We start from the raw sequence: 22347 nt of genomic DNA on the forward strand, positions 1-22347 counted from the left end.
TTAACATCTGAATTTTTATTTATTTTTGTTTGTTTTCTTTTTGTTTTTGTGCCAAACCTGGTGATGCTCAGGGGTTAGTCCTGACTATGCACTCAGAAATCCTGGCTTGGGGAACCATATGGGAGGCTGGGGGATCGAACAGAGGTCTGTCCTAGGTCAGGCACATGCAAGGCTTTACCGCTGTGCCACCGTTCTGGTCCCAACATCTGAATTTTAATAAAGTTTTTTTCTGATAATGTGCATAGATTAAATGCCCAAACTAAAATTTTTTAATATGAATGTATATAAAATATGGCAATTAATATTTTTCCTACAAAAATACTGAAATTTCTTTTTGGAAGAGGTTGATATTTGACATCTTTCTATGTTAGAAGTTAAAACATAAATGTATTAAGTGTTATGCCCTGTGTTGGAAATGAAGGATACTAAAATAAATCAAATTTATTTTTTTCTGTTGTAAAGCTTTTGGTTTAATATATGAGGAATATGAAAAAGATAACCTATTACCTTTGACTGAGCTCCTAATTGTTCTTTATTTCTTTTATTCATTTATTGTAATTTTATTTCCTGGCCTCTACAGACCCTTTTTCTAAAGTTTTGACATTATGTGAGCATTTTATATTTCCTCAAGGAGAACTGAGTTCCCATGTAATTTACATAGACATAGAGGTCATTGACATTTTTATTCACTATTATATATAGCAAGTGTTTGTAAGAATGCTAGGCACAAAGAGGGTACTCAGTCATTATTTATTAGGAGAGAGAAAAATAGATGGCCTAACCTATGCTCAGTTCTATTTTTGCTATTGCTGAGGACATCTTTAACTGGATTTTGGAGAGAAAATGTTTATGAATAGACCATCTTGTGTATAAGGAATTGTTTATATATGTGCAGTGAGTAATAAGTTATAATTTAAAAATCACTAAATAGAATTACTATAATAATTTAGTATTGGTGTTTTGAACAAAATCCCTTTAAATAGTAAATCATGATTACTTTGTGGTAGTAAACTTTGGCAAAATTGTATCATGTTGAGAGTATTAAATTTTTTTCTGTGACATATTCTTTTAAATATACTTACTACATATGTATCAGTAATATTTCCTTTTAGAGTCCAGGGTGAATGTAGACTTTGCAATTTAAATCGCTATATTTTAATTATAATTTCATTATTATTCTGTGGTGGATAATTTGGAAGTTCTTAAGTGGAAGAAACAAATTTCTGTTGAGTAAAAAATTTATTCTCCAAATATTATGTAGGATCCTTAATGAATATTTTCTCAAGAGAATGAAAGAAACTTCTTCAGAAGTAGATATTTGAATCTAATAATTGATGGCATTTTAAAAGTATATTTTGCCTTTTGAGAGTTTAAAATGACTGAAATTGTGCTATTTTCAGTGGATTTCAAAGATAAGATTTGGATTCCCTTGTGCATTCACTTGGCAGTAATTTATTTTTCTTCATAGTTATTAGAAATTTGCGTTTTATAATCTATGTTAAGTTATAATTTTTTGTGCGTAAATGGTTTTATTCAAAACTAAAAACAGGCTGGAGCAATAGCACAGCTGGTAGGGTGTTTGCCTGGCATATAGCTGACCTGTGTTCAAACCCCGGCTTCCCATATGGTTTCCCCAAGCCTGCCAGGAGCATGAGCAGAGCCAGAAGTAATTCCCGAGCTCCTTCGGGTGTGGCCCAAAAACTAAAATAAAATAAAAATTAAAAAAAATCTGGATCCAGGACAATATTATAGCAGATCAGTATTTGCCTTGTATGTGTCAGATTTTAATCTTCATTGCCCTGAGTTTCTCCAGGAGTAATTGCTGAGCAGAGCCAAAAGTAAGCCATGCACTCTGCCTGTGTGACCAAAAAACCAATAACAATAATAAAATAGTTTTAGGAAAAAAGTTTGAGCTATTTTATGATTTAATTAATAGTTATTAGAGATCATCTAGTAAAATCAAAATAGGATTAGGCATATCACTCATTTATAGTAAGTTGAGTATCTTCAGTTGATCTTAAAATAGAAAACATTGTTCCAAGAACTTCATATTTCTATAAGGATATGATTGTTGTTTCATTTTTAACCAATTTACTTGTACATACATTACTACCTTTTTTCTTCCAAAATTAAAAAAAAATTACTCCCACCTTGAAACTTGACTCACACACACTTTCTTCCTTCTTCCTCTGAGTGACTTCATTCTTTTGTTAAGATCCAGGGGTTGGAGCCGGAGAGATAGCATGGAGGTAGGATGTTTGCCTTGCATGCAGAACGTCGGTGGTTCGAATCCCTGTGCCTTATATAGTCCCCCGAGCCTGCCAGGAGTTATTTCTAAGTGTAGAGCCAGGAGTAACTCCTGAGCAATGCTGGGTTTGACCCAAAAACCAAATAAATAAATAAATAAATAAATAAACCAGGTGTTATGTCAGTTTTCTCCAGCAATTTTTATATCCACATATTGCTTCCATTGGTAAAGTCATTGCTTGGTAACTTCCATTTTTCTGGGAACCTCCTTTTTAAAAATGTCCTTTTAGAAAACATTTGAACACTAACTTGGATGAGTATACTACAGTTTTATTTTTTTTTTTTTTTTTTGGTTTTTGGGCCACACCCAGCGGTGCTCAGGGGTTACTCCTGGCTGTCTGCTCAGAAATAGCTCCTGGCAGGCACGGGGGACCATATGGGACACCGGGATTCGAACCAACCACCTTTGGTCCTGGATCGGCTGCTTGCAAGGCAAACGCCGCTGTGCTATCTCTCCGGGCCCCAGTTTTATTTTTTAATCTAACCTGTCTAATCATATGTTTGTACTTAAACTGAAAAATAAACCCCTTATTTACTATTTTGTCATTAAAACATTTTAAAGGTAAAAGTTTTTTTTTTAATTCTAGTAACTACATTATAAGTAATACTGGCAGGTTAACATAATTTTATATTAGTGAACAAAAAATTAAATGTTTTGATGTTTGACAAATTTATTTAATTTTCTTCATTAAGGTACCTTAATGATGCTATTAATGATGTCTTTTTATGTGTACATCATTCCAGCAGGACATCCATCCTCATGGTACCTATTTCTCTCCATCAGCGTCCCAAATTCTATCACACACACTCAGTTATCAGGACAATCCTGCAGGTTTGTTTGTTTTTTTTTTTTTTTTTTTTTTTTTTTTTTTTTTGCTTTTGGCCCTTCATTGCTACCCTATTGTTTTTGTTCTGGACACATTCAGTGATTCTCAGGTATTAATCCTGATTCTGTATTTAGGTTTCACTGCTGGCCATGCTGGGGATCAAACCAGCATCGGCCGTGTGCCAAGTCAATAGTACCTGTAGTACTATTGTTCTGTTCCCAACAAAGTCATTGATTTGTTTGTTTTTGTTTTGTTTGTTTATGATCATACTCAGTGGCGCTCAGGGTTTAGTCCTAGCTCTGCCCTCAGAAATTATTCCTGGCAAGCTCAGGGGACCTTATGGAATGCTGAAGATTGAGCCCGAGTTGGCTCTATGCAAGGCAAACACCCTACTCACTGTGCTATCTCTCCCCAACAAAGTTATTTTGTTTGTTTGTTTGTTTGTTATGGGGCGGCAACTCGGCAGCTCTCAGCCTGCCTCTGTGCTGAGAAATCGCTCCTGGCAGGCATGGGAGACCATATGGGATGCCGGGATTCGAACCAACGTCGTCCCTCCTGGGTTGGCTGCTTGCAAGGCAAACGCCCTACTGCTGTGCTATCTCTCCGGCCCACAAAGTTATTTCTTAAGTAGCCTAATAAAGTAACTTAATGGTCTAATAATCAATGTAAGTTGTGCTAACTCAAGTTGTGAGCCTGCCTCTTACAGTAAACACAGAACTTCCATTATACATTTTTATGTAAAAAAATATTTAATGACTCCACAAATAGCCGAGGTAATTGAAAAAGGCATGAGATAATTTATTCTTAAAAATATATTTTATTTACATTTTTACTTCAACTGGAATTAAGTCCCTGAAACTTTATAAACTTAAAAAGTTCAACGTGGTTGGAATCATATCCTCTTCACATTATGTATTTTTCTTATTTTCTTTTTTAGGAAGAAATCTTGTTAACATATATAAACAGGAATAAATCAGATTTCATATGCTGACACTGATAATATAGACTGTGGCCTGAGTTAATGTTTCAGTAGAGCTTGAAATCACATTCTCAGTCCCATAGAGGTCCCTTGTAATCAAAAGATATGGTGTTAACTGGGACCCTTGACAGCATGAATAATAGCATCCATGACAGGGTTTAGTTCAAAGTAATTAAGAAAAACATTACCAGGAAAGTTGAAGTCTTCAAATGATAGTTTAATAATAAAAGACTTTTAGGAGAATATGATTTCAGAGAAATGCACAAAGAAGAGAATTGAAAGGAGACGGTGCTGGAAAAGCAAAATGTTCCTAATCTAGTATTTGAAGTCCATCATAAGTATAAGCTTATAACAGAGTGTACTTTATTACCAGAGCAGCATATTTTCCAGCAGAAATGCTCATAAATGATGCAAAATTCAGTGATAGAATTCCAATTCTGGTCTTAAAAAATTCCCATCTGGTAGTAGTGCATCTGTTTATTAGGAGTTATCCCCTGAATGTGAATGATTCAGTCCTAAGTCACTGCACCTGTTGCCTGGAGGTATTTATTCCAATCACTAGCCTAAAGCACAGAGTTATTGCTTGACATTTTATAGCTGGGGGGGGGGGGGAGCAGGGGGAAAGCCCTGTCTTTTCAAAATCATTTGTTCAGAGTGGAGAAGATGGAGCAAAACAGTTCATTTTATTCTAAGCGCCACTATTTGGCAGTATTCACATTTGCACAGTACAAAGCTGCAGTATTGATTATTTTTTTCTCACAGGGCCTTCGACAAAGTTTTTTTCTTCAATTGTCAGGGTTGCAAGATGTATTGGATTACATTTTGCTTATTGCTATCTTTTTTTTCTCCCCACGTTGAAATAGAAACATATTGAAAACACAGTTGAATGGATATCATAGTACTAGTGTGATTTTAAAAAAGCTCTAATTTGGCAATTTCTTTGTAGATTGTGTTGAGTGAACACAAATAATGACCGTCAGTTACAGTACAAGATTTCTATTTTTATGATTCTAGAACCCCAAGATTGGAGATGACTAGAATAACCTCACTCTGCCCTCTAGCATAGGTGACATCATTCTGAGAAACATTAATTAATCTCAGAGTTGAACAACTGGTTTCCAGATTTATTTTTCCTTTTTGTGCTTATGCAAAATATAAGTTTTCTGTATCTTGGTTTTCTCCTCTGTAAACTAGTTATAAAAATGACTACTTGTATGCTTGCTTTGAGGATTTATAGTCACTGAATACTTGTAAATTTTTAGAAGGACTATGGGGAAGATGGAATGAAGAGGATGACAAAATTTCTAGGATTAAACAAAACAGAATTGTCAGTAACATCTTCAGAGCTCTGAAAAGTTGACAAAGCCAAGTAAGAAATTGGCAAACATTATTTATGAAAAGCTGGCTTTGCTTCTAGTACAGTAGAAGATTTTAAATCCCTCTAGCCTGGAATTTTCTTTCTCCTAGCTCCAGTCTTTACTATGTCTTTGTGATAGGCAGGACTGGCTTTGAATCAGTGACTCTGCTGCCAGGGAGAGTTGGCTTGATGTGGAGTGCAGGGTAAAACTCCTTGGCCAGCAGTGTTGTCAGTAAAAGTAGTATGCCGAGTGGAAATAAATGAGGAAGGCTCTGCTAGCCTGATGTTTTGTTCTAAGTTGAGGAAACTAGAGGCCAGTCTAAAAAGCACCTAGGTTTCTTGGAAATGACAGTCAGTTTTCATTTGTTCTGAATGGGAAGTTACACAGGAAGAGAAGAGGTTTAAAATCTTGACATAAAGTAAATAACTAAGCCAGACTTGATTAGGGCCTAAACTTTTCAACCCCACCAATGTTCTGTGGTGCCGTGCTGACTGTGTATAGGACATACTACTGACTTCTGTGCTTGGGGACCATGTGCTGTACAAAGGATCAGACCTACATAGACTGTGTGCAAGGAATATGTCTTATCCACTGTACTTATTTTGGGCCCTGAATCCTCGTTCTAACACAAAATCAATCAGTGGAAGTTTGGGCCCTATATTATGGGTCTAAAGTTTTGTGCAGAATCTGTATCCAACTCTTCGTTGATTGAACATTATGCTCTAAGAGACACGAATGACACCTAAGGAAGCCAGGCTTTAAAATAAAAATAATATAAGTTAACAGCAGCAACAAGGAACAAAGAGGCTAGCTGCATGGTGGAGACATAGCTGTTATGGTGGAGACATTCTGCAAAATAAATTCAGTCAAATCAGAATAAATCCACGAAAAGATGACAAGAGGAAATTCTCAAGGGGGAAGAAATCTGAATGCAGTGCTGTTAACATTATTACTTAAAATACTTAGTTTTCAACAACAAATTTTCCAGAGAAATATGTAGAGAAGCCAGAAAGTTGACCCATACCCAGGAGAAAAACTAATAGAATCTGCCTCTAATATGGGCCCAGATGTTAGATTTAGTAGACAAACATTTCAAAGTGGCTATTATGAAAATGTACAAAGATTAAAGTGGAACTATACAAGAGAATTAAGAGGAAATATACTAACATTGACTTAACAAATATGTAATCTCAGTGGAGAAATAATCATTTTAAAAAGACCTTGGAGATATCCTTGGCTCACATCTCAGTATATGTTGCAAATAGTTGAATGTTTTCTTCTCCAGAAGCAGATGTCTCAGCTTTATCTGAACTCAGATATTCTCATTCAGAGCATACATCTGAGTTCTGCTGTTCAGAAACATAAAGTATCATTGATTCATTCATTGTTGGGAATCAGTTTTGCACTCTAGTTGGGGCCACACCCAGCTGTGTTCGGGGTGGGGATGTTGCAGGGCTCATCATTGCCACAGGTGCTTGTGGAGGAGGGGTGCTATCAAGTGGCAGGCACTAATTCCCAGGCTCCTGCTTCTGCTGTTTTATATTTTGACATTAAAAATACGTCCTCTACAATGCCAGTGTAAACAGTTAAGAATTACTTTATGTACCAAGGAAGAAAATGCAGTTAAGAAGTAGCCACTGCTGTGGTGCTTTTTTTTTTTCCCTGTGACTCAGTATAGCAGTTCAGTAATGTGATAAAGAAGAGTAAAATGTTTTAAGACCTACTTTAGTTCTTTCTTCATAATATTCACAGCAGTAGGGCATTTGCCTTGCATGTGGCCTACCCAAGACAGACCCGGATTCAGTCCCCAACATCCTATATGGTCCCCAAGCCTGCCATAGAGATTCCTGAGCACAGAGCCACGAGTAACCCCTGAGCGCTGATGGGTGTGGCCCACACCCCCCCCCAAAAAAAACCAGAAAATAAAAAACCCAAAAAGTATTCACTTGGTGAAAATAATTTAATTTTCAAGATGGTCTATAGTGATAGCTCTTTGTTGTTGAAATGAATTGGCACTGGCTTTAAATTTCAGGGAAATATGTGAAATAGCTAGAAAGGGTCATAGTAAATTATGTAAAAATCATGTAAAATGTCCTTTGATTCCATAATTGACCCTTATTTACTTTCTTTCCTTTTTGGAAGTTTTTATTAAAATAGTTAACTCAGGAAAGTGTTTGCCAGTGAAATGTGGGAGTGCCACCTACTTGATCATATATACTTTTGTTCACTAAAATATTTTTCTTAACTTCTTCTCTTTATATTCTTTTATCTGGAATATAAAGTTATTTCCTTACATTTTGCTACTCCAAGTTGGGAAAATGCTGCGAATCACAGTATCATTGATAGTGAAATTATAAGCAAAGAGGTTTGCAGATACAGCTTTATCATTAACATATTTTCAAAATCATAACATAGATATGCATTATTCCTGTCAGCTCAAATTCTGAGTCCTCTTTATTTATCAATACCAGGGCAGTATTCTTGCTGCCATACAGATAGACCAAAAACTATGTCATTTACTTAGTGTGCTACTAATTCTGTATACACCATAAGAACTTTAGAAATTAACTTGGTATACCATGTAATTACCTTCTTGATGCTAACACACTTTCATGTTAACATTCTCTTTCATTTAAAGAAATGAAGTAATGTGCATATTATAAAGTACTTAATTTTATTGTTAAGTGTTACAATAATATGTACCTAATTAGAGTGAGCTTGCCTGTTTAGAGTCAAAGAGAAATTGGATAGAATATTGATATAACTGGTTCTTCAGTTAAAAAAAATTAAAACCCTGTAAACTAAAGTGACAGCTACATTAATGTGGCTGGCCCATTTTCCCATACTTCAGTTTCAGCACTGTTTCCATATATTATTTGATTACTAGCAGTGGTCCTCAAACTATGGCCCGCAGGCCACATATTGTATTTGTATCTGTTTTGTTTCTTCATTGCAAAATAAGATATATGCAGTGTGCATAAGAATTCGTTCATAAGTTTTGTTTTTACTATAGTCAGACCCTCCAATGGTCTGAGGGACAGTGAACTGGCCCCTTGTTTAAAAAGTTTGAGGACCCCTGGATCATTAAAGGATAGGCTTGTTATGTTGATCATATCATGACATTTTTTAATTTATGCTTTTATTTCTACAGATATAATTTTACTAATTTTGTGTTAAATGAATCTTTGCCATTATTTTCTGTTATATATACTATCTGCTATTTTCTGGTGACCTTCAGATTAAACAAAAATAAATAATAAAATATAACATTTTTTATTTATAAAATGCATAAGGTCATGAGCTCTAAATGTTGATCATATTTTATATGATTTTTTTGACATTACTTACCCTAGAGTTCCCTATTCTAAATTACCTATCACTTGGTATCTTACTTTTTGCTATAACCAAAACTGATGTATCGTTTTGATTATTGATTTGAGCACAGTACCAAAATATATTCATCTCTTTATAAATGTTCATTATAGATTCATATGTTTTAGGGATGGTTTAAAAATTGTAATTCATAAACTGTACCTGTATGTCTTTGCAAGAAACTTAGGAAACTCAGCAGTATATAAGGAATAAATAGTATAATTTAAATCTGTTTTTTATTTTAAGAATTTATATGCTTTTTATTTGATTTTTATGTTTATTTTCCTGTTCCTGTTGTTGGGACACATCACAGGCATCACTTTTGGCAGTATTCAGGGTATCAGATGCAATGCTGAGTATCAAGTTGGGCTACAAAAAAGGCCACTGCTTTAACCCTCAGTATTATTTCTCTAGCCTCATTCATGCTTCTTGAAACTCACTATATTTATTATCTAGGCCAAATGAAATAGATTACAGAGAAATTCATAATGCATTTTATAGTGTTTTAAACACATATTAATTGCTTAATTCCTTGACAGTTAATATTTATCAAATCCTATACTGCTGTAGTCATTTGGAATTATAAATATTATACACAGGTTGAAAAGAATAGCACAATGGGCTGGAAGAGATCCCAGCATCAGTGGATATAACTCTCATAGCCTCTAGCACCTCTCTGCTTGCTCAGTATTTCATAAGTGGATATGAGCATTGACCCTGTCCAGCCTGAATGGCCAATTACTGGGAGTGGGACTAGATCCCCTTGGCATATTGCATTGCTGTGGAAAGTCACCCTCTAGTCATAAGATGAAAATATACTAATAATAAGTTTAGAAAAGACATGTGTAAAGATTAATGGATATAGTTAGGAACAAAATTTTAGAAGAGAACACTTAATGGTTTAAAATATTATGCATTGTAGCTTTAAATAAAACAATACATAACCAAAAGCACATTCAGTGTTGTGCAGAGAAAGTACACAATCTTTTTTTCTCTTGTAGTTTCTACATTCTCCAATATTATGAAGTATGCTGATTATCCTGTCTCCTTTTCCATTATTCCTCTCCATTACTTTTGTAGGATACTATGATCAAGGCTTTAACAGTCCTCTCTCTGAAACCTGAGCGCTAATAGAGCACTTATTAAATATAATTAATAAAGATAATTAAAGCACTTGCTTTGCATGTAGCTCACCCTGCTTTGATCCCTGGGCCACAGATAATCTCATGAGCACTTCCAGAAGTATGCCTGAACACCAATAGGAGTGGCCCAAAACAACCCTCTCTTCCCACAATAAAGTCCTTTTTGTAATCAGCAAAGAGCAATACATTTAATTGTCCAACTTCTCAAATGTCCTTCAACAGAGGAAAATGTACTTGGAATCTTAGTCTAATCCTTAAAGTAACAAAAGTTTTCTGAAGTTACTTTAGAAATCAAACTACTTGATGATTAATTTTATATTTTTAACATATTTAACAACTTTTGAATAATGTGTCTCCAGATTGAACAACTTTTGAGTAATGTGTCTCCAGACTAGCCTTGTAGGTACATGTTCTAAATATACTAATATTTTAATATATTGTATTTATATTTAAAAGGCATACTTGTAAATTATTTCTGCTTTATATATGATTTCAATGTATTTTTATATTAGCTTTGTGCCATAGAAATGTGTCAATTTCTGAATTCCTATGACATTAATACTTTGTTTAAACATTATGGGATTTTTTTTTAATTACAAAGTTGTTCATGATTGATTTCAGTCATACATCATACAATATACAAAAACCCTTTACCAGTGCACAATTCCCAAGAGTTTCATACACACACACACACACACACACACACACACACACACACACGCGCGCGCGCGCGCACGTGCGCCTCTCTTCCACCTCTCACACATGTGCTCTTTCTGTTTTCCCCTTTTAGACATTATGGTTTGAAAAGTTGTTAGTGAAGGAGTGTCATGCTTATCTCTTTTAGCCCATTAAAGGGATTTCAGCACCCAGTTCTTATCTAGTAATAATTTCCCCTTTTTTTTCTCTGCCTAACTGCACTCCCCTGCTATTTGTGGCAAGTTTCCTACTACATATGTATTTTTTTATTTAAAACAAAATGATACTTTTAAGAAATTTTTGGACATTGTTGGGAATGCAACTCAATGTCCTTTAACATGTCCTCAGGCATGCAAGCTATATATGTCTCCAATCTTTAGTATGTTATTTTTAAGTTGAGCAATTTGTATATTGATAAAAAAGCACTGTATCAGGAAATGGACGAAAGCAGCAATATGTGTCTGAGCAGCATGATATCTTTATGCCCTCACATTGAATTGCTGCTCACTTGGGAAGAAAAATAACCATCTTTTGAAAGATATTCTATTTAGTTTGTCTTGATATTTGCCCATCCCCATATAACAAATCTTTCCTCACTAAGAGTACTTTTTTTGAGAAAATCAAGACTAGACTTTTCTCACAGTCATCTAAACATGCTCCAAGTTGTCCGCTATTTGTCTTTCATTCCACTCACACTTTTAGTTGTTGTTGTTGTTGTTGTTATTTTTTAGTAGAACTGATTGTCAGAGAATTTATTTTAAAAATTAGTCATTTGAAGAAAAGATTTATTTCTTCATTTTGTAGAAAGGATGTATTTCATCTCAGAAAGAGATTGCATGTTCATTTGAGCAAATTTTTATTGAGCTAATAAGAGGCATTATTTCATAAAAGAAAAGAGAAGGTTTTGACATTGAATTGTCCTAGACATGCCCAGTTCTTCAATTTAGAAGTTAGTAACTTGAAACAATTTACTTGTAAGTGCCAACTTACAGATGGAAAATGAGATAATGAGACAGAACAATGAAAAGATATTTAAAACTGAAATTATTACTAGTCTTATAGAAGATAGGAATAGTGTGGTAGATTTTAATAATATAGAGAATGGAAAGAACTTTAAGTAAAGGAAAGGAAAGAGTGTTTATGAACAGATATAAAAACTCATTAGTTAACCTGAGGTTAGCAAACAATACTCCATTAAGCTGTGCTTTTCTTACATGTAATTCTCCTTCATAATTCTTTTTCTTTGATTTGGTTTTTGGGACATACCTGTTGATGCTCAGGGGTTACTCCTGGCTATGCACTCAGAAATAGCTTCTTGCTTGGGGGACCATATGGGACACCAGGGATCAAACCACAGTTCGTCCTAGGTTAGCATGAGCAAGGCAGATGCCTTATGCCACCGCTCTGGTCCCTTATTCATAATTCTTGGTTATTCCTGCTGTTATCTTTTGTCCTGTGCTCTGTTTGACTTTAAGAAAACCCTAGTCGAGAACTGTTGCTTAAAATATGAAATTCTAATATTTTTATTATTTGAGAATATATTTATGCAAGTATTCTTTAATGGTGATTCTCAACATTCTGCCTAACAATCAATTAAATTAATTTAAATGGATTATTTAATTATTATTAAATCAAATTAAATCAATTAAAAAGTGGTTATCTGTAAACAGTTTAAATATAATACTTTTATCTACCTTGTTTAGTGTCTCACAGAAAAAAAATCACATCGTTTTCACCATTTTATAAAACTTGGTGTTTCAATTTGTGGGACTGAGTTCTTTAAAAACAAAACTCCTGAAATTTTTCATTGATATCAGTTTTAAATAAAATATTTAAAATATAATCCTATATTAGCAAACTAATATATTTATTTTAAGTAAGAAAATAAAGGTAGTGAATACAAAAGATATATTTTCTTTCATTGCAGAAATGAACATAGTTTCTTGGTAGTTGTTATTCAATATGTATAAACTTATAGTAATATCTTTTTTCTTTGGATTCATTAAAATAGAAATAACTGCGTTACTGATTTTAACTGAACTAGATGGAAAATATTCGCTTAGAGTAATTTTACAGTGCCATATAAAGGTGCACAGACAGTCATAGATGAAGTATATAAGTCTAATAATAAAATTTATTTAATAAAGAAATAAGAGTTAATAAGTAGATGACAAATATTCTCTATGTAATGTTTTTTAAATGGGTGTGAAACATGGTACTTGAAAATGCTTTGTTGAAATGGATCACCCTATAAATGAGTTACTAAAATATATTTTATTTCTCTTTAAGGTTTCAGCAGAGCTGCTTTACCATTCGGGCTAGTTAGGAGAGAATTATCCTGTGAAGGTTATTCTATAGATCTTCGATGTCCAGGCAGTGATGTCATCATGATTGAGAGCGCTAACTATGGTAGAACAGATGACAAGATTTGTGACGCTGACCCATTTCAGATGGAGAACACAGATTGCTACCTCCCAGATGCCTTCAAAATCATGACTCAAAGGTAAAACTTCATAATTAAATATCCCATTTCTGTGACTATATCCTAATTTGGAAAATTTTAGAGTGGACCTACATAGTCCATTATTTTCTCTTTATTAAAATTTGGGGATTGCCTGTGTTGGTTTACACAAATTTTTACGTATGAGTTTTTTATGCTTTCATAAAAGTTGTCATCAAATATGAAATACAAAATATTTTTCTTTTATATTATTATTTATAATGAATGTATTTGGATAATAAAATATAAATAGAGTAATTCCAGAGTAACCTTGTTCTTAGAATTTAAAACTTACTTCCTTTTTTCTGAGTCTTCCTGGTAGTGCTTGGGTAGGTGGTCTCCCCTCAAATTACTAGGGGACCAGGTGACTCCAGGAGTAAACTGGTTTCGCCTGTAAAACATATGCACTTACCCTGTTGAATGATCTTTTCAGCCCTGGAACTTGAAAAATTAAAAATGTCTTTGTAGTAAAAGGAATGTTTAAATGTTCACATATTTAATAATCTTGCCTTAATATTTGTTAATTAGTAAACTTTTTTACATCTATATTGAGCTGAAAGTATTGAGGATGACCATATTTGACCTTTAAATCTGCACTAAAATTCTCAGTTTTCACATCCCATATCTCAGTGACACATGCTTTACAGTAGATGAACCCAAATTTTTATATCATTATCATCTAGATTTCCATCTATTTATTTATGGTATTGAACATAGTTTTTGATAAATTACTAATGACATACACACCACTGTATCTTAAACAGAGTTACTGATCAAAAAAATCCTTTTGTTTTTTGTTCATCTCATCCACCTAATCTTTAGTAACTACTGTTTTTTATAACGTCTCACAGTATTGTCTTTTTCATAATGTTATACATATTCGTTGAAGTTATACCATTAGCAGTCTTTTCATATTGTCTTCTTCTACTTCTTAATACGCCTTAACTTTCCTGCATGTCATTTCATGGCTTAATAGCTCATTTCTTTTTAGCACTAAGTTATATTCCTTAGTCTGTATGTATCTCAGTTTATATAGCCATTTACTTACTGAAGGGCATCTAGATTGCTTCCAAGTGCTGGCACTTATATTCATAAAAACTGTTAAAAAACATCTGTTCAGGTTTTTGTGTGGACATCAGTTTTTACTCAGGAAGTGGGATTGCTAGATCATGATAAGTGTATATTTAGTCTTATAAGAAACTAGAAAACTTCTGAGTAGCAGTACCATTTTGCATTCCTATTAGTAGTGAATGAAAGTTATTTTTCATATTCTCACCACTATGTGGTATTGTTAGCATTTCAGATTTTGACTACTCAAGTTGATTTCAAATGTCTTCTCATGGTTTTATTTGTCTATTTCTTCATAATGCATCTTCTTGAACATCTCTTACCATTCTTACTTTCTTTCCATATATCTTCTTTGGTGGTGAAATGTCTGTTAATTTATTTGAATTTCTCTCACCTTTCCCCAGTGTTTAGTTGGGTTTGTTTTTTTCTGTCAGATGTTAAGAATTCTTTATGCATTTTTTAATTAAAAAATCCTTTTATCAGTATGTCATCTGCAAGTAACTTCTTGCTGCCTATGGATTTTTTTTAACTTTTTTTATTGTTGTTATTGTTGTTGTTCTTTGAGAGGTGGTCAGACCCAGCAATTCTCAGGAGTTATTTCTAGCTCTCTGCTGACGGATCTCTCCTAGCAGTACTTGGGAAAGCATATACAATACTTGGGGTTGAATTTAGGGTATGCTGCATGCAAGGCAAGCACCCTGCATGCTTACTATCTCTTTGGTCTCCTATAGCTTATCTTTTAATTTTGATCTCAAACTTTAAAAAAACAAAAGTAAATTAACTTAAAAAATGTATCTAGCATTGAGCTGATCTGTGTCTCTATAGGTGTGTGTACTTAGGTAAAATATCTTTACCTAATTTTTTTTTGTTTAAAAATTATGTTTTTGAGCCAGAAATGTAGTACAGCTGGTCAGGTGCCTTCTACATGGCAGCTTAGACTTTAGCCCTGACAAAATATATGGTGCCCAATCATAAGCAGGAGTGATCCCTAATGACAGAAACAAAATCATTAATGACTAAACACTGAAGGAAGTGACCCAAAACAACCGTAAGGGACTGAGGAGTCATACCTTGAGAATAAGGTGCTTGCCTTGACAAAATATATGGTGCCCAATCATAAGCAGGAGTGATCCCTAATGACAGAAACAAAATCATTAATGACTAAACACTGAAGGAAGTGACCCAAAACAACCGTAAGGGACTGAGGAGTCATACCTTGAGAATAAGGTGCTTGCCTTGTACACATCCAACCCCATTTTGGTCCCTAGCACAACACATAATTTCCTGGGCACCTCCTGTAGCACAGAGACAGGGCTAAGCCATGAGCACTGCCAGGTTTGTTTGGCAGAACAAAATAGCCAATGTGATGAAATTTTTATAAGCTCTAAAATACATGGAAAAGATTTTCTTCACTATGCATGTAAAAGACTACATAAAACTACGTAAAACTGTTGATGATGGGTATCATTCTTTTCTCTGTCAATGTAGAAATCCTACTAATTTTTGACACTTCTTTTCTTTCTTTGGTGGGGGGGGGGGTAGACCCACCAATGAATGCTCAGGAATTACTCCTGGCTTTGCCCTCAGGGATCACTCCTGCTGGTACTTGGGGAACTGACCATATGTTATATCATGGACTGAATCTGGGTTGACCATATGCAAGGCAAATGCCCTATCAGTTAGACTATTGCTTCACTCTCAGTACCTCTTATTTTCCTTTATATGTTGGTACCCTTGACATAATTAATAATTGAACTTTTATTAGTTATAAAATAGTAAAAACAGTGACTAGTTATGAATAAATTAGTGTAGCACTGTCTTGTTGAAAATTTCTTATCTAAGCTATTGGGAATATGAGCTAACACTATCATAAAATTTGCTGAAAGCCATTAGTTATACATTTTATTATTTTTCTAGTCAATGCCTTTATTTTAGCTAGTATTCCTACCCCTGTTCCTTACCTGAACACAATATTCTATAGAACTTTCTAGCTTATTTGTCAGTATACTTTACGCCACTGCTGTGAATGCCCACCTCCAAAGGGTGGAAAACCCTCTATAGTCACAGATACTATGAATTAGAGTATTTGCTGATAGCACATCAGTCCATTTTTTTTTTTTTTTTGGTTTTTGGGCCACACCCGTTTGATGCTCAGGGGTTACTCCTGGCTATGAGCTCAGAAGTCACTCCTGGCTTGGGGGGACCATATGGGACGCCGGGGGATCGAACCGCGGTCCATCCTATGCTAGCGCTTGCAAGGCAGACACCTTACCTCTAGCGCCACCTTCCCGGCCCCACAGTCCATTTTTTTTAAATTTACTTTTATTTATTTTTGTTTGGGAACTCATTCTATAGAGCTCAGGAATCATTCCTGGTGGTCCTCGGGAGACCATATTGGATGAAGAAATCTAGCCCATGTAGGTCTATGCAAGGCACAAGAGCCTTCCCCACTTTGCTATCACTCTGGACCCGGCCTAAATTTTTGTTTTGTTTTGGTTTTTGGGTCACACTCAGCAGTGCTCTGGGGTTACTCCTGGCTCTATGCTCAGAAGTCGCTCCTGGCAGGGGACCATGTGGGATGCTGGAATTCGAACCGGGTTCCATCCTGTGTAGGTCTTGTGCAAGACAAAAGCCTTACCGATGTGCTATTGCTCCAGTCCTCCAGCCTAATTTTTTTAAATGTATTTGCTGAGCAAGATGTTATTAAGAAATGAGAGAATGGGGGCTGGAGCAGTGGCGCAAGCAGTAAGGCATTTGCCTTGTAAGCACTGACCTAGGAAGAACCGTGGTTCAATTCCCCAGCAATTGAACCCCCCAGTAGGAGAGATTTCTTTTTTGTTTGTTTGTTTTTTTCTGCCACACCATGATGCTCAGGAGTTACTCCTGACTATGTGCTCAGAAATCGCTCCTAGCTTGGGGGACCATATGGGATGCTGAGGGGTCAAACCAGAAGTCTGTCCTAGTCTAGCACACGCAAGGCAGACCCCTTAGTCTTGCGCCACAACTCTGGCCTGGTTTCTGAGCTCATAGCCAGGAGTGACCCCTGAGTGCCACTGGGTGTGTCCCAAACTCGCGCCACTTCCCTAAAAGGGAAAAGAAACAAAAGAATGTGTAATACTTTGGAAAGACTTTTTTAAATGTGTTTATTTTTATCTTGTGAGATAATTTTTGTTTGTTTGATTGTTTCTGGGCAACACTCCTTCAGCAATCCGGTTACTCTTGACTTTGCACTTAGAAATTGCACCTGACAGACTCTGGGGACCATATGGGATGTCAAGGATCAAACTCTGGTTGGCTGCATGCAAGGCAAACAAATGCCCCATTCTCTGTGCTCTCATTCATGCCAGAGTGAGAGAAAATTATTTAAAAATTAAGATGGTATCTCACTTGTATAGCTAGTACTTGATAAAATTTTCTAACCTAAAACTAACATCCTGGAGAAAGTAAAATTGAGCTTCAAAGCTTATTTATAATGTAATTCCTTTGGAAAATGAAGTTAAAATTGTAACTAATTATCTGGAAAATTTATTTTTGGTACACAATAGAATTTTCCTTTAAATTTTGAAAGTTTCCCTTTCAACATATGATAGAGAAATGTATATTTTATACCAATAAATACTTATATCATTTTTTTACTTCTCTCCTACACACATCTGCAGTAGTCTTGAGTTAAGTGAATACAGACCACTATTATTCAGAGTATAGAATGGTACATATTAATAACTGTGATTCATTTCCATTTTCTATTTCCTGCTTATTTAAAAGTGCAAAACCAAGGCTATGTCAGTAACTGATTGTATACCTACTTTATAACTATATCAGATGATTCATAGTAAACGTGAGAAGTAAATTTATTTTCTAAATTTATACACATTTTAATACTTTCATGAAGTAGTCACTATCAGACAATTTTATCATTTTTTCCCTAACACATTGAAGAAATTATAATGAGGCAACTTAAGAATATATGACAATTCTAATACTTTGAGTTTATTTGTGGGGGTGAACATAATTGCTACTTTCAAGTATTTGCTGATTAAGTAACTTGCAACTCTTGCTAATGTTGGCTCTTTGGAGCAATCAGGGACTCTAATTAGGGACTTAAAGTAATTTATTAAATAGTTTCTGAGATCTTCTTTGGTATGAGTATAAATGCCTCCTTTTCCATACGCCTCACTATATATATATATATATATATATATATATATATATATATATATATATATTCTTTTCTCATCAGTGTAACTTATATTAGTTTATATCTTCTAAAGTGCCTTAATATTTTAGCACTTTGACCTACTAGACCAAAAGTAATTAAGTATAAATATTTATTAATAATTTCAATATCAAAGTCTAATTAATAGTATTTAGGTCCAGAGTTTGGTCTTATTTTATAGTATTAATATAAATTGATACTATAAGTATAGTATATTTTATTTGTAAATTTAATATGTAATATAAATTTATATTTTAAAATTATAAGTATATATACTATACTATATATAAATCTATAATAAGTATAATACTATAACCAAAATATAAATCAATGTAAAATCTATCAATATAAATGTGAGTTATTCTCTATAAATAGATATACATGCATGATTCCCCACCCCCTGTGATACAAAAAGTATATTTTGCTTAACTGATTAAAAGATAACTACATCTGTGTGTGTTGAAATTGCTCCAGGAAATTGAAATAATGCCCTTGAGTTAGGGAAATAGCTTGGCTCTTTTGAAGTTTTAAAAAAACTAGTTCAATTATTGATAGCTGTCTCTACAGCATTGTAGGAAAGTGCATTGGATTTTATTTAAATAAAATTTAGTATTGTTAAGTTTCCTATTTAAGCTTTTGGTTTATTGAGAAGAAGGTTATGAAATAGATCTTTGACATGGATTTGTGATTCAGCAGTGTGTGAGAGGGAGGGAGAGAAGGTTGGCCCCTAAGCACAAAACTAGGAATTAGCTTGGAGAATAGCTTTACATAGAATGCTCTCAACTTTTCTATATTCTTCATTTTGTCTTTATGAAGAAGCTTTTGATCCAAGTCAGAGTTCCATTAGTTATTTAATTTTTGTTTTCTGAACCTTAAAGTCTGTATTTCCAAGATATTCACAATCTTTATTATTAATAGCATATTTTTTAGAGAAGGAGTGAGCCTAACATGCTTTTCCACCTAACCTCTTATTTTCAGAATATTTTTTGATGTTTCTGTCTTTTTTTTTTTTTTTTTTTTTTTTTTTTTTTTTGGTTTTTGGTTTTTGGGCCATACCCGGTGGTGCTCAGGGGTTACTCCTGGCTGTCTGCTCAGAAATAGCTCCTGGCAGGCATGGGGGACCATATGGGACACCTGGATTTGAACCGACCACCTTTGGTCCTGGATCGGCTGCTTGCAAGGCAAACGCCACTGTGCTATCTCTCCGGGCCCGATGTTTCTGTCTTTTAATCTTGCATTATTTTATATGCTCGCTGGTTACTAGTACTTAGTACATTTATTCAGCATACCTATAATTCTTACAGGACCCAAGCCTTCCATTTCTCAGAAACTATAGTCTTACCTTTATGCTGTTATCCGAAGTGCTTTTATATGTTGGTAGTGTCAGATTTATCAGGCATTTGTCCATTAAGATGAAATGTATCTGTGAAAAATAAATAACTCAAATGCTACTTGCCCATCAATGCTGTGTGAGATACTTAAATCATTTTCTGTTAGTTGATGGATTTCCGCTAATTTTTTTTTTTTACTCTTGACTGAGTTGTTTCAAGACATCTAACTAAAATTGTAAGCAATTCTCTTTGGCTAAGAATTCGAGAGGTTACTAGTTTAGAACTATTGAACTTTTGTACAGCAATAAAAGACCATTAAAGCTCTAATTGGTATATCTAATTGGACACATACTTTGCATGTCACTTACTGATGGGCATTTAAACCAAAACACTCATTGTAGGAAGGAGTGACTATTGACAGTAATAAACACAAACCATATTAAACATTCACATTTAATGTGCATGAAAAACTAATAAACTTGTAAAATGACTTAAAAGAAAGATCATCTAAATATCCTTTACAATTCTGCTTATCAGATGTAGGAAAATGAAGCAGTGTCACATCAAAGATTATGCCCTACAGGGTTCTCTGTTTCTCTTTTTCAAATGAAAATTAATAAAATTAACTCTACTGGATAATAAAATTTGAGAGTTCAAGAGTGAGTTGTTGATTTTCACTGGTATTTCTCATTAAAGTGGAGGATTTTTGTCTTTTATATCCATTAGTCAAGAGAGCCATGACTATTTTCCCTTAGGGCAAATTACTACTTTTATTAAGTATTTACTCTGATAAAAATTAAAGGTTCAGTAAAATTTAAAAGCTTAAAAATAATACCTCATTGTTTAGATTTTTATTTTTAATATGTTAATAGTATTCAGATAAGGGAAGGAGAAGTTAAATTTTAAAAGTCATAAAATTCTTAAGTTTGTCAGTCTTGGGCACTGAAGGGATAGTGCAGAGGATAGGGCATTTACCTTGCACACAGCCAACCTGGATTCTGTCCTTGTAGTCCCTTAATGGTTCCCCCAAGCCTGCAGGGAGTGATTTTGGAGCTTAGATCCTGGAGAGATCCCTGAGTACTTCGGGGTGTGATCTATTAAAAAAACAAACTTTGCCAATCTTGTTTCAGTAGTAGTATTTTGTTGTTGTTGTTGTTGTTGTTGTTATTTAGTGGGGTAAGTAAAGTAGTTTTACTCTTAGAAATAGGAGGAGGTAAAGGGTAGTGCAAATCTCAGATTGATGAGGATGAATTACTAAAAACTTGAGAAATGGACCTTGTTTTACTTTATTTACTTATTTAGCTTTTGGCCCAAACCCAGTTGTGTCTTACGGATTACTTCTTGGATCTGTGGCTTGTTGTGAGTCTAGGTACTTACTATATGAGATACCTGGATTGAACCCAGATCTGCTGAGGTGAACTCACTGCATATGATCCCTTGAGAATTGCCATCAATTATCCCAAGCACAGAGCCAGGATTAAGACTTGTGTACTGCAGGGTGTGGCCCCCAAATACAGTAATAGCCACAAAAACTTAGTTACACATGCTATAATAAAGGAGTATATTTATGAAGAAAATTCAAACAAGTTAGAGACATCACAAGTTAAGTTGCAATGCTAACTCACAAAAATGTACTTAAAAATTCATTAAGTTTAAGCACACTGGGTCTTTTATGTATTTACAGACGACTTTATAAAACTAATTTGAATATTTCATTTTGTACCTAGTATGATTTCTTTTTAGTTTGTGTCCATTTTTTGGTGTGATATTACAGATATTAATGCATGCATGTGCATACGTATGTGCATAAATGCATAAATATGTGTCATAAAGATGTGCATACATCTTTCAAAAGAAAGTTATATTTGAACAAATAAAAATAGATTGTGTCTTATTTGAAGAGCATAGAAATAAAATTTTAGTTTAGTTTCAAATCTAGACTATCATTTTGAATTCAGCATTTTCTTCTTTGTTTTCCCCATCAAAAGCTTATAGCCAGATATTACTAACTTATAACTGGATATTTAGTCAATAGCAATAAACAATGAAGTAAATATGAATCATAACTTAAAGAAATTGTACCTTTTATATGCAGTGCAACTTCATGTTAGTGTCTTTCTGGGAAATGCATGTGCTTATTGAATTTTGAAATAAATGTGCTATCTGAAAATATGTTACTGTTTAGTAAATGTTATGTAATGAACAGTAGTGAAAAGTAATTTTCAGTTAAATTGCAAAGTTGTTTTTCTAGCTATATTTATAAATTTATGAGATTGCTAGTAAATTTTTAAAAATCGCAAGGTATATTAGGTAGGGAAAATATTAATAGTCATTGATTTGCTCAATTCTTATTTTATTCTTAATAGTATTTTAGCAGCTTTAATGTGCTATATTAAGCAGTAAAAATAGTGTGTCACTGTCAACTATAATAAAGAATATTGATTAAATTTATAGATACATATATTTATAGATAAAAATATTTGATACATTATTTAGAAACAGCTTTATCTTTTATTCTTTATGGGCATATTAGCTTTTCCATATACATATA

General features: G+C 34.0%; 1 protein-coding gene across 2 annotated transcripts in view; it reads left to right on the forward strand.

Annotated features, from left to right (window-relative positions):
- The window catches only part of ADGRL2 (adhesion G protein-coupled receptor L2), a 196705-nt gene that overhangs the window by 98186 nt on the left and 76172 nt on the right, over window positions 1–22347 (forward strand). For both annotated transcript variants that reach the window (XM_049771789.1, XM_049771788.1), the window contains exon 3: window positions 12971–13184. In XM_049771789.1, coding sequence (XP_049627746.1) covers window positions 12971–13184 — 214 coding nt within the window. The remainder of the gene's footprint in view (window positions 1–12970; window positions 13185–22347) is intronic.

Source organism: Suncus etruscus, chromosome 4 (genome assembly GCF_024139225.1).
Source record: "Suncus etruscus isolate mSunEtr1 chromosome 4, mSunEtr1.pri.cur, whole genome shotgun sequence".
In the NCBI taxonomy this organism is placed as follows: Eukaryota; Metazoa; Chordata; class Mammalia; order Eulipotyphla; family Soricidae; genus Suncus; species Suncus etruscus.